This window comes from Caretta caretta, chromosome 15, assembly GCF_965140235.1.
Source record: "Caretta caretta isolate rCarCar2 chromosome 15, rCarCar1.hap1, whole genome shotgun sequence".
NCBI lineage: Eukaryota > Metazoa > Chordata > Testudines > Cheloniidae > Caretta > Caretta caretta.
Genome location: NC_134220.1, coordinates 12,490,239 through 12,504,300, shown reverse-complemented (window position 1 = coordinate 12,504,300; position 14,062 = coordinate 12,490,239). Strand labels below are relative to the sequence as shown.

Here is a 14,062-nt window from a genome sequence, read left to right as displayed (position 1 = left end):
GTGAGTACAGAGTATCATCTGTCCTCTTTCTGAGCAGCTCTCAGTCCTGAAGCAGCAAACCCTCAGTCATGGCCTATATGTTTCTCTGAATGCCCACTGCCTGGAGCTGTGAGGGCTAGCACATTGTCATCACAGTGGTCATAAAGGTAGCCTTAGTTTTGGAGGCATCCGTGGCCACCACTTGACCTTCTTTAGTCTTGAGGCTCTTCTTGGCTGTAGTACCTTCACAAGGTAAGTGTTACTCTCTCTTATGTTAGGAAGGCAGTTAGCTGCACGCAGTTGTAGGGAAGCTGAGAAGTACAATCCAAAAAGGTCCAGCCTTTTCAGATCCTTGCCTTACTCATATTCAACTTTTAGTATATTGCGGATATGAAGAAGGAGCTTGGGTTGTGGTGAATGTAAAGTATTCAAACTCCCAGGGAGGTACTTGGTACCTCTTCTTGACTCGCTTTGCAGTGGAAGTTAGCATGGTCAGTGTATGCCATAGGGCCTTAATGAGGTCAAGTAATCCCTCATTTGTGGGGAAGATGATCCTGGCTGGATCTGAAGCTGACAAGACATCAAATAGCTTGTGTGATTTCTCAGTTATAACTAACATCTCTATCGCCAGTCAGTCCTCACAGGAAACTTCTGGAACATTACTATGTCTGGTCTGATATCGAATGCTGAGGATACTGCTTCATCAGGTGACGAAGACAAAAAGTGCTTTGGATCTAGCTGGATCTGTCCCTGGATCTGGCTCTTCCTGGTAGTCTGGTATAGGAATGCTAATGGGGAGTAACGTCTTCCTCTTGAGACTGGCATCTTAATGCCTGAGATAGTGGATCCCTGTACCTCCAATAATTACACTGTGGCATGCCATAAGAATACAGCTGTCTTGTTGGGTATTGGTCAGTCCACAGCCATTCCTTACAGATTGGTGGCAGCTGAGCCCTATAGGGTAAGCTGGGAGGCACATCCATAGTGTCAATCACTGACCTCAGAGGAGAAAGTTCTTAACTGGGAGATGGGGAGAATGTATGCCCTGGTGATGGTGAGGAGTAGACCACTGTCATGGGTTGTGCCAAAGTATATGGGATTCTTGCTATTAGAGTCGATAAATGTCTTAGTTCAGATGACGGTCTTGGTTCTCTGGGCTCATCCTCCAAAGTGAGCATTGACTCCAGTGAGTGGGTCATTGTAGCTGGGGTTGGTGCTAGAGTTGTCTGCTACATTGTATGCTGCTTTTCCTCAACCCTTGACACCATGTGGGGCATTGTGGGATTTATGTCCGGAGGCTTTATGGCATCTGTCCTTATGGGATGAAACTGAGATCCCTCTGAAATCTCTGTATTTGAAGAGACTTCTTTGATACCAGAAGTGTTGGTGCCAGGTTTGATGCCAATGATGTTGAAGATGGCTTTGATGCAGCTGCTGGATTTTGTGCTGGTCTTTAGTGTTGCTTGTCTGCAAGGTTGGATGCTGGATGAAGATAGAATTCCGGAATTTGTCTCCCCAGGGTCTGAAACCTTCATGGACTGTGCCAGAAAATGGAGCTTTAGCCTTACGTCTCATAACTTGCGCATTCTCATGGAGAGTGACAAGTATACCGACATGATGCTCCATCTATGAGTCCTACTGTGTCCTTCTTTTGGGGTAGTGGGGGGTTAGGCCATTGTAGAATGGACAGGATTAAAGCCCACAGATTTTGTCTCCCCCCGGTTAAGGGGCCCTGTATAGGTGGACAGGGGTGGGTGTCTATAGTGTGTTCTGTACAGAAGTGTCTGACTTGTAGAGTTCATAAGGTTGGAAACTGTTCACAGAGGTCTATATAGAAGATCGGAAGTAGTTCTGAAGATTTTCTTAAAGATTTATAAAAGTTTTGCTAGAGCTAAGACTAGTGGGTCAGATATACACCAGGTTCTATTTCGTGGCCATGGTCACAAAGAGGAAACAAAGGGACGGTTGCAGCCACCCTAGCCTTTATACTGTCTTTTGGGTGGCACAAGGAAGCACAGGGTGCATGCCTGACCTCAGCAGCCACTGCTTTTGAAAACATTTCAGTATGTGCACCTAGAGTGGGATCCACACTGGAGCATGCTGTAAGAATAAGGGTATTGGTTAAAATAAAAAAATAAGATCCAACACTTCCTCCAGGGCCCGTTCCAAAACTCTCGCTGAAATCAAGGGATTCTTTCCATTGCCTTCAATGAGAGAGAGAGAGAGAGAGAGAGAGATCATGCCCAAAGCAAGGAAATATGTCACTAACCTACACATCTCAGAGCACTATATCTGAAATACTTAGATATAATTTGTCCTATTAAATTCTGTTTACCAATATGATAATCTAGGCATTGAGTTTTGATCCATTTGTAACAATGAATGGTTACACTTAAATTTTATTTTCTGTCATTTAGATTTTCAACCAATCTTTGTTCAGCTTGGTTCATAGGATTTCCTTAGAGTTTGATATCCTTTTGCCATTTAATTTTTTTATGCTTATAAAACAAACTGGCAACTAAGTTAATTAAATTGTGACGTGGTGGCCTTGCCCCATGTGTAGAACTCTACATCTCTGCAAAAGTGGGTGTAGAATGCTACCAAACCAGAATAGCAATATTTAACGCCCACTTTGCACAAGAATAAATTACTATACCGGGGCAAGACAGTGGAGAATCATGTCCTGTAATTACTTTGTACAGAGCATTGATTAAACATACTGGGAAAGGTGTGCCCATTTCTGGTGCAATAATAGAGGAAGCTTGGAAAAGGTACAGGTAAATAATATCAAAGGCATCAATAGTTAAGAAAACTAGGCTAGCATTTATTAAGAGCCAAATACTTGTTCTGTTGACAACAATAGGAATTTTATTATTTACTTCAACTGGAAAAGGATATGGCCTTAAGGGATTAGCTGAGTGGAAAGGGTCTTGGAGGGAATCTTAACAAAGGGTTGTTGTAATTATTTAGGTGGAATATATGAACTAAAAGTGTTAATGTAGCCCAGTCAGTGTCCTACATTAAACAGTGTTAATTAAACGAGGTCTGGGGTTTGGTATATGGAGACTTCAGCCTGGGTAGTATTTTGGCAAACATACTATTTCAAAATCTTTTAAACTTTTTATTAACGATACCGAAAAGGAAAAAACAGTTAAAGCATTTTAAATGTGAACTCTTAAGGCAGGCTTTCATTTTAACAACATTTCTTGTACCCTTTCCCTTTATCTGGAAAGTTTAAAATGGTATCAACTATGGCAATAACTGTCCTTTTGGGGAACGGAGAAGAAATTAGCGGAGATGGGGTGGAGGAGATGCTGCTGCTGCTGTTAAAGTCCAATCTTAGATGGAAACGTGCCCTTGTTTGACAGTTTCTTAGATGGTATCAAAGATGGTAATACCTGTCATCCCGAGTGGTGTTTGGGATTCAGCTGCAGCCAGTAGAGGTCACCCAGTCTCGGGCCCGGTCTGTTCAGGACATTTCTCAAGATTAGGGCGATGAAGGCCTGGAGTCCCAGAAAACCAGGGGGCGTAACAGCCATGATCGTGAAGCTTGCTCTAGTAGCCTTTGTCTCTTGGTTTTGTTTTTTTCATACTTTCCCAACAAAATCTTTTTCTTTTAAGAATCCGTAAATGGAATGATAGGTGGAATAGTCCATCCCCTCATCATTTATTTACTAATTAGGCTTATTATTTGACATATCTTTTGGCTTTACATTTTTTTTTAACAAGCATAATTTTAACAGTCTTAATTATGTTAATATGGCCTTTTTCTGTTTAGACTTCGTCAGTTATTGTCTCCCTTTTGTACCTTCCCCCTTAACATTGGTTATTATAGGTTATTGTAACATCTTATGAACTTTTATATACTTTTTACAGTTGAACTCACAATTCGGGTAAAGTTGTAGGTCCAATTGTTACAAAAGGGCTCAATCCTGCAGTTGTCTTGCAGGCAAAATATATCCAGAGTCATTAGAAATCTGTTAGAAACCAGCAAAGGATGTTCATAGTTAACTCCGGTCTTTCAAAAGAGCACTTCATAAATGAATTTAGAGGCACAGTTGTGAGATAAACAAGTAAGGAAGTACTTGAGAATTTTGTTTTATATAAATATCATACTATAAATCTAAGATTAAATATTTCATATCTTTCCTTCATAGCTTTTCTCACAATTATGCCAAACACCCCATCATATGCCACATTGTTTGTACATAATCTAAGAATATTTGAAGGTTTACCAGTCCCAGAATGCTGCCTAGTGTATTTTAAATTCTACTGAAATGTAATGGTCTGGAATAGAATACAAGGATGCTCTTTGACTGTGATTCCCAAACTTTTGAGTACTGTTGCTCCTTTATGAATATTTTAAAACTTGTGGGGTTCCGCACAACCAAATTCTGTGTTTTTTTACTGATTCAGGACATGAGAGTTTGAATGGTTTTGCAACTTCTTTTCAACTGCATACAGTTTGTTTAATTATATAATATGATTTAAGCTGGGTTTTTAAAACTATAATTTGAAAATATGGATGTTTTTGCGTGTTCACAGCCTAAGATTTTAGTGAGAAGAATGGGCCTGTTTCAGACTCCGTAATTGTACAGTATTTGGTTGAATTTCTAATAGCACCAGATATAAATAGTTTTCCAAGTTGAACTATTTCTGTGTTTAGTTTTCACAGAAATTATTGCTGAAAACCCAGACTCACAGAAATAACTGGAAGCACGCGAAAGCAATATTTTCCTAGCTTCCTCTCTGAGTTCTTTATACTTCTCTTTAACAGGAAGCCAGAATTGCCGGTTTGAAAATTTAGTCTTTGTGATCACTCGACAATTCTAAGCGATTTTCTTGTTTTGAGATACTTAAGTTTGGAATGGAGTCAGCAGTTACCAAGAATGGGTATAAAATCCAGTCAGTATCATGTTCCGCTGAATCTATGCTATGTGTAGGCTTAGTACCTGTCAAAATTCTTCCATTATAAAGATAAGATGCACCTGTCTCTCCCTCAGCCCCCCCTCCCTTATCTGCTAGTGCTGGTGCTGCTGCCAGTATTGGGAGGCTCTCTTTGTTCTCTGCTCCAGCAAGGACTTGCAGGTGAGAGACTTCCTGCTGAATGCTTCCTCCAAGAGAAAGTCCCTTTGTTGAAGGCCCCCTACAGGAGCAGAGGGTACCGAGATGCTCCCATCCCCAGTACCATAGAATCATCATAGAATCATAGAATATAAGGGTTGGAAGGGACCCCAGAAGGTCATCTAGTCCAACCCCCTGCTCGAAGCAGGACCAATTCCAAGTTAAATCATCCCAGCCAGGGCTTTGTCAAGCCTGACCTTAAAAACCTCTAAGGAAGGAGATTCTAGCATAAGATGCAGACTTGTGGGTAAGATACAGGTGATTTTTAAGCCTAGAAATGGGGAAAAAATGGCATATTGATTAAATCAATCCCCCCCGTCCCCCAACCACTCATAGCTTCCCAAGGGAGCCATCCCTCACGGTTTGGGAGGCGTTCTATGGTTACTGAACTGCAAAGGGATGCTCTCTGATTGGCTCAGGGCCAGTCAATGCACAGGAATTTCCAGTCAAAACTGTACTTTCAATTCCTGTACACAGGGCTAGACCTGGAAGGGGGAGCACATCCCCTTCCTTTATTAAAAGCAGAGGGGAGCTTCCCCTCCTCTTCCTGACTTAGGTAAGTAAGCAGTACTCACCCAGAGTTCCCCACCTTCTTGACTGGTGTGTTGGGAGCTCCCCTTCCTGATTCAGTGTACTTCAGTCACTGTACAGCCAAGTTGCAACTCCCTCCACTTTGATTAAATATTGCCATCCGTTATGCCTACAAACCATGGCTGTCTCAGAGTAACTTGAAAGATCCTCAGGCCAGGGGCCATGTCTTTATTCTCTCTGCAATGTACCATGTGCACCTAACTGCTCTATGTCGTAGTGTTAAATTACGAAGTTTATGGCTGGTTTCGTTTTGGGGCAAGAAGCTTATAACAAGATTGGCATAGTCCTAAAATACACTATTCTGCATCTGCCACTGTCTGCATGTACATCTCACCGTAGCTTCCATTTAACTCAGCAATAGTTGTAACCTGGGTCATGGAGTTCATTTAACCCAGAATCCTATTATCTTGCAGATAGGAAGTAGCCACAAGATAGCACTTGATAAAAATATAAAGTTTAAATTGTACATCATAAACTCTTATCAAATGCCATTCACACATTATCAGATGCCATTCACGCATTCAGTCCAGCCTTCATGGACCAAATGTTTATTTAAATAAGACCAATGGAACCTGGCAAACACAGATACAGGAGATTTTATTTAACCTTGTGTACAAACAACGGCTAAAAAAGCCTTAGATTTTTATTTTCAAATACAGTTTTTGAATCCTTTTTTATGCCATTTATCTTCAGAAAATTTAAATAAATCCAGCTTGACCATTTTTTATTTTTTCTCTGCTGCATTCTTGGGGCCTAATCCTGAGAGATATTGAGCCCTGCAAGTCTCATTAATTTCAATGGGAGTTACACGTGCTCAGCACCTTTTAGGATTAAGGCATTTATTTCAGTTTTTGAAACAGAGCTCTAATTGGGTATTGAAGCACTAATAATAGTGGTATAAAATGTTGAAGCAGAGTCCTTAACATGAAACATGGTGGTCTTAAACAATGCAGACAATATTAACTCTACGGTGAAACTCAAAATTACCCACCAACAATGAACAAGTTTCTTCTACACCGCATACTTTAGCACTAATTATATAATTTAATTGTATTTATATTTAAATAAATAGTTCTATCATCTGCTTTCCTTTGAACTCTGCATGGATTATAAACACTTGCAACAGTAGAGATAAGAACAAACTACACAAGTTACATAGGCAAGAGAAGGCTTGGTTTTTATTTTATTTTTTTTGCTAAACAGACACAGAAAGGTCATAAATTTCACAATGTCCCTTTCTTTTTAAATTCACTGTTTCATTCTGACTTCCTCAGTTATCCAATATCCTTCTCTTCCAGTTTTAGTATCTTGTAGTCACTTGTAAGATCTTGGCTTGGATACTCATCATTGGAAACATTTACTCTGATGTAGGTAACAGTTTTACCAATGCTCCTATGTTGCAGTTGTTGTGCAAGATTCTCAAGCATTTAAAAGTTGATGAGAAGCCCAATCCAAGACATCAGGCTGTGAGTATCTTAAGAAGGAATCAGGGAGGGGATAGGTTAGGAAGTACTGCTGTGAAGGATTTGTTATGGTTCTTTCTGCATTAAGTATTTGAAACAGTTTTCAAATATGGTTTTAGCTTACCATTACTTCCACAGTTAATGTCTGCACCCAAATTCATTTCTGCAGGCCCAGTTGCTTCCCCAGTTGGCCTAAAAGGGAGGAAATGTGAGGCTCTCTTTGCAAAGATTGATGCTTGATGATTCCACCAGGGGTGGAGGAAGAGGTGGATTTGCCCCTCTGCTGAACAGGCAGGCAGGCCCACACTTAAACTCCATGCATCCCTTGAGAGCAGTGGGAATCTGGGGAATCAGTAGGAGATCAAGGTCATATGCGTGGAGGCCCTGTCCATTATCCATGCAGGAACCCCAGACTCACAGAGCATCTTCCATGGCATCTGGGGTAAGCAGAGGGGTGCTGCCACTTAGGCAACTCAGCTCTCATTCCATGCAAAAAGGTATGTTCCACACACACAAGGTCCCCTCCACACATAAATTAGGAGATAAGACTAGGCCCTGTAATAGAACTGCTTTCAGAGTCCAGACTATGGAGTAGCTAGATGGTTAATCTGGTGCACATCTTGAGCTAATATGACTTAAAAAATAGCTTGTCTCCACTGGATTGAGAAACTGCTATAGCTGTTCTAACAGCCGTCATACTGGCAAATTCATGTGGAATGTTTCTGATAACAGTATTGGAACATAACTGTAGTTAGTACATATCAAGCTGTAGAGCAGACAGGGCCTAAGACACTACTGCTATGCTGGGGCCCTTTGTTGAAGTACTGTAGTTTTCAGACATGTTTAAAACATGGATCCTAAGAATGTAAATGCAACCAAACTGTTTTAATCATGTCTCTAAAAAATGGTGCAGCCCTGCAAGTCCAAAGCGATAGCACAGTTGGTCCACTGTGTATTCAAAGTCTAAACTGTCTCAGATATATCAGAGAACAGCCACACTATAACTGGCTCTGCCAAAGGACAGTTTATACACTGTACATGAACATTAAGTGGCTCAGATTTTTGCTAGAAAAGAGGTGCTTCTTTCTCCTTCCAGGGTTGAAGGACAGCCAAGGATATGGAAAGTACATGCATAGATCACCTGCATATGCATTATTTTACAATGGCCTCACCTAAGGTTTCAGTACAGCAGAGTAGTGCACAGAGACTCAGCAGCAGGGATGGGGGGGGGGATAGCATGAGTCACTTCTATATTTTCTGCTTGTTGGCAGTTCCATTGCTACAGTTTGTGTGCCCTAGAAAGGCAGACTGGACTTCCTAGAGATGTGCCCAGGAGAGAGGACGACTCAGGAAGTTTCAGTTCGCCTCCATGTCAAGGTTGTTTTGGTCCTACTGCTGTGACCACTTCACAATTATTGTATATTGTGACATTTTATGCTCACCGTGTAGAGGTTGGCTCTCTTTTTTTTTAAGTCAACTTCCAAGTGATTATCTAGTTCTGGACTGGGTTTTATGAGCTTTTTTTCCCCTTCCTTTTTTGTTGTTACAACCACTAATGTATAGAGCTTTTTTCCCCCCTCAACAAAAGAAAACCATATTTGAGGACAACAAGTGACCAGACAGAATACCGATCATTGGAATGTAACTGCTTCCAGTAGCAAGAGAAAAGGATTACAGCACATCATAAGTGGCACACTGCAAGTACTGAATACAGTGTTTTAGTTTACTGAAAATACAATCTTAGCTCAGCGTACGTCTGAGGGCCTGGGCTTTTCCTGTGACTTTTAAGGAGAGGGGGTTGTTTTCTCTTTTGCCAGACTATGTGATTTGTGTGATTCCCAATCATGCTTCTCTCCTCATAGTCTTTTATTTTTCTTACTTAAAAATCTGTGGGGTGTGAGGGTGGATATTAATTATTATTCCGCTGTAAGAGTTTCCTTTAAAGGAGATTCCCTTTGATTTTGAGGTCAACCTAGGTACACTCAATGAGAACTTTTATATACTGAGCCTTAACGCTCACTCTTCATTGTAGCTTAGTATGGGGAAGTTATTAACACTAAACCGGAGACCTCAGTGTCTTAATGCTAAGTAACTGATTTAGAAGACATATGCTATTTCTTCAAGGCACATAAGTACAGTGTGAACGCTTCTGTCTTCCTGTAATAAAATTCCTCCTCCTTTGAAATTCCAAGTGGAAAAAGGAAAGGGCAGAGTTCATTTGAACATTTCAAATTCTTTTTAAAAAAGTTTCCAAAGTAGGACTGCTGCACCCAAAATAATGTCACCTTAGTACATAAGTAGGCACTGAAATAAATGATGGACAGGAAGGTATTATTTTTCCATTATTAAGATTCAGGTTTTAAGCACCTTCAAAGGCCATGGTGATCAATTTCTTATGCATTTTCGAGGAATGGCACAGTTGAGAGAAGTGAACACATACCATAATGCCTGTAAGTGTTGCAGTGGGTAATGAGAAAGCTAGGAGATCCTTTATACACTTTACAGAACATCACATTTGTTTAAATGAACCTATACAGAAAGTGAACATAACAATATATCAGTGGATCAGATTAGGGAACCTTTAAAATAAGTAGTGTAAAAATACTGCATCTCCCATTAACAGATTGCATGGTTGCACCACCTAGTGGCCTACAGAAATGTTGCAGTTTCACATCACATGCTACATATTGATTGCCCTGTACTTCACTTAGCAACTGAAGGTCAGAATGAAGGCAGGCAGCGAGCATCAGTGAAGGTAATCAGGCATTGCTGTATTTTGCCCTTAGCTGATAGATGAAAGTTAGCAGCATATAAAAGTACAGCCTAATTTAGCCTAACCACTACCTCACCTCTTTAAATTGTGCAAGAGTAAAATTCACCAGCAGCATTTCAATGAATATGTTTCAATTTGGTTTCAACTAAGACACTCCCCCCAATACAAAATGACACACAAACACAAAGATGAAACAGATCTAAGTAATTAATTTTTATCAGTCCTCAAAAGCTACTTTTCATGGTTTATTTGCCCATTTTACTCAATATTACGTTACTTTGCTGGTTTAAAAACCTACTCAACATTTAAAATAAAATAAAAAAGAACAAAAACAAAGCTATTTCTGAATGAAAGGAGACCCTTGCTTTTTTTTAAACAAATGGTGATACACAGACAATGCTCAAATCATCTGGAAAATCCTATATGAATGTTCTAATGTTTCAAATTAAAGTAGCTGAAAGCTACAGGCTTGGAAGGGTCTGGTAAATATGTTGATACCCAAAAAAGTATTAGCCCCCAACACGTCACAATCAACTTTAGGGGGAAATTCTTACCAGTTTTCTCTGTCATACCATCTGTGTTGCATCTTCTTAAATGTAAAATGGGAGAGCCTGGTTTTCTCAAAAAGTTCAACAGGAAATATGAAACTGTGGTAATCAGAAGGGACTTTGGCCCAAGCTAGGTTTTGCCCATTGCTTTTTGTTTAGTATGGTGGGGCTTAAGAAAACACTTAATGGATTACTAGGCAGAGCAACAAAAATCCTTTTGTGAATTCTGAATTTCTGAAAACACGGTCCATTTGTAAAGCTTACAACTCTAGGGGAAGCTCAACTACTCCATTCTCACATTTCAAATAAATCAACGGTCTCACCCTCATCATAGGATGTGCTATTTCTCCAGCCCAAAATTACCAGCTTTGGGGAAAACGTACACTTATACTCAACCGAAATAATTCATGTGTTATGTTAAATTAACTACAAAAACTCTTCTCATCCACATGCCTGCATGTTAGATAGGGTTACAGCAGAATCAAGCATTGTATTGTACTGAAAAACTAAAAGCAACAACCTGTAACAGTAACCAAAGCAGAAGCAATTTTCTTATTGTTACACAATATAAATTGGTAACTTAATATTAAAATTATACTTCCTATATAAATAAAAATAAAAAAGTCAGGCAAAAGTAAATTGGCACAGTCATTATGGTATTGCTTTCCAGTTTAAACACTGCAACCGGCACCCACAGATTACAAACACCAAAAGGGGGAAACGGTCACCACTGATTGGAGTGGAAGTTCTGAACTAGAAAACCCTACAGTGCTGACACCTTAAAAATAGCAAAGAAAGATTTGAATTTTGTCAAGGAGTGGGTGGTTGTGCAGCTAAGAAGCAGAGCTGCTATTTAAAAACAAAAACAAGTATATAAAAGCAGAAAACTCTGGAGTATGTTACTGGTCTGTAACCCTTTCTAGAGACAGTATCTTTCAGGATTGCCCAGTTTTTACCTTTAGTTTTACAAAAGGCCAAAAAAACCCAACCCCTCCCCCATTTTTAAACCAAGGTTTTGTTTCTCTTCACCCTCCCCCTGCAAGCACCTCTTTCTACCCACACCTTTCTGTCTCAGGGGTTCTAACAGCGAGGGGGGTTGGAAGCTGGAATGTAGTGGAAATACATTCGAGAGATTTTCTGGTTGTATGTTACAACACGCAGAGATCTGCTCCCAGACCTAAGAAAAGAGGGGTGCTAAACAATAGTAACTTCCTCTAAGAATCCTTACAATAGCATGCAAAATGCTGATATACTCACAAAATCAAAATCATTTATATTTTTCTTTTGAATTTCCAACTTCACAGTACAACGACATCTATTTTGCAGCAGTCAATTATGTTGACTGCTAAATAGTTTCTCTTGTTTTTTTATTTTTATTTTATTTTTTTCTCCCTCTTGTTTGGAAGATTCCTCTTATTTTTCTGAGTGGAGAGTTCGGAGACCTTCAGAAAATTTGGCATAACAAGATTTGTTTTTTCTCTTTAGTATTTCCCCCTGCCCCAAATGGTGCTTACGATTCAACTACGCAGATTATTTTTAAATTTGCTTTTCTCCCCTTCCCCCTTATTCTAATTCTTTCTCTTGTCTTCAGGCTGCCCTTTCCTTCGAGCCAGGGTGTTGATGGGTGGTTGCAACTAAAGTGGATACTGCATAGTGGGGTGGCTAGTACAGGCTAAGGGAGACTCTGATGCAGCTGAAATCTCTCCCCAGATGCTTGGCACATCTGTTTCATGACCTGAATAGCCTCCTCTGGCCTGGAGACCATGCAGTTAGCTTATGCTTACAATTCCCCAGGCAAATACTGCTCCCACTTACACCCGTGTAGCTCTACTGACGTCAGTGTGGTTGCACAGCTGTCAGTGGAGTGGGTATCAGGTCACTTTATAGAATTTTCTGCACCGCTCTCAATTCAAACAGAATTTCTGAAGAATACAAAATGCCACCTGTTAGCAGATTGTCCACACAGTATATTCTGACATATCTTATCAAAGTATTTGTAGCTATCAGAAAAAGACTCTTGTAGAAGCAACATACAAAGCCTCAAAAAATTCAAGTATCAAAAATGTCATTTTGATAAAAGTTTGGATTAAGCAGCCAGTGAGAAAGACAGCTGTTGATTTTTTGTCCCCAGACACTTGAAGATATTTCAGTACATGTTTGTAGTGCTTTATTTTAGCACAGGTAATAACATCTGTTTGTGTGGAGAGCTAGGAGTTTCGACCATTCAGTTTCCATTCAATTCCAAAGGTCTCAAAGAATTTAGCAACCATTTTTGGACAACACTGCTTCTGCTTTAAAAACAACTAAGTGAGCTTGTTTGTTCCAGATAATGGAATTAAAGTGCTCAGCCTAGTTCTCCCTGCTTTTATTTCATGTACTGTACTTGTTTGTTGTATAATGCAAGTGGGTCTGGCTCCTTTAACACCAAAAGAAAATGTCAGAAGTGCATCAAAGAGGCAAGAAAAGGATACCCCCTTTCCTAGAGTTTGTACAAACATTTACAAGGGAAGGGGTAGGAGAGAGACAAAAAAACAACAGGTCCAGTTGTACACAAAACTTCTAGTTTATTTTTTAAAAACCCTGTTCAAATCAAGACTTGAATTTCTCAGTGGAGGAATCAAAGATCCCCTTGCTGAATGATACTATTCTGTGTGGCCCAGGACAGTATTTTAAAACAGCAGTTATTAAAGACACACTTGTGATATAGCCTTTAATTCCCCTCTAACCCCAGAAGGGCATCCTGACAAGTGTTCGTGTAGAAAGCTTGAAGCTTCTTGATGATAAATTTCATCCATAAAAATGAGGAATACCATCTCACCTTCCCAAGAGCAACAACCACACTCTGTGTTGCATTTGTTAAAGTGTCTGTTGCTCCTTCTACTGGAGCCTTTCAGCACAGCTCCATGTCCAGTCCAATTCTTCCCTATTCTACGGATCAAAACTAGAGGGAGTTTCTCCTTTCTCTTCAGCTTAGCTCTGTTTGACAAACAGCAGAAGCACTGAAGACTATGCTTCCTTATGACAGGAACAGGCCAATAATGTCCGAAGAAGAAACAGTCCTCCTGTTCTCAGAGTGGCAGATTCACACCAAGAACAGTTCTACAAGCCCCCTTGTTGTGACCAGACTCCTACACCTCTGTGGAAAAGAGGATGCTTTGCCTTTTGCTGTCTGGGGTGGGGATAGTCTCCAACTGCAGGAAGTAAAGAAGAACTTGAACCTGGAAGGAGGAAGGGAGATGAAATCGTAAATCAGCCCTATATTGCAGTGCACAGTGTGATCATGAATATTTCATAGAATCATAGAATATCAGGGTTGGAAGGGACCTCAGGAGGTCATCCAGTCCAACCCCCTGCTCAAAGCAGGACCAATCCCCAACTAAATCATCCCAGCCAGGGCTTTGTCAAGCCTGACCTTAAAAATATCTAAGGAAGGAGATTCCACTACTTCCCTAGGTAACGCATTCCAGTGTTTCACCACCCTCCTAGTGAAAAAGTTTTTCCTAATATCCAACCTAAACCTCCCCCACTGCAACTTGAGACCATTACTCCTTGTTCTGTCATCAGCTACCACTGACAACAGTCTA

General features: G+C 40.2%; 1 protein-coding gene across 3 annotated transcripts in view; it reads right to left on the bottom strand.

Annotated features, from left to right (window-relative positions):
• Positions 1–6,274: 6,274 nt before the first annotated feature.
• The window catches only part of BCR (BCR activator of RhoGEF and GTPase), a 133,867-nt gene continuing 126,079 nt past the window's right edge, over positions 6,275–14,062 (bottom strand). For all 3 annotated transcript variants that reach the window (XM_048821408.2, XM_075120246.1, XM_075120247.1), the window contains exon 23: positions 6,275–13,696. In XM_048821408.2, coding sequence (XP_048677365.2) covers positions 13,607–13,696 — 90 coding nt within the window. In that variant the 3' untranslated portion in view covers positions 6,275–13,606. The remainder of the gene's footprint in view (positions 13,697–14,062) is intronic.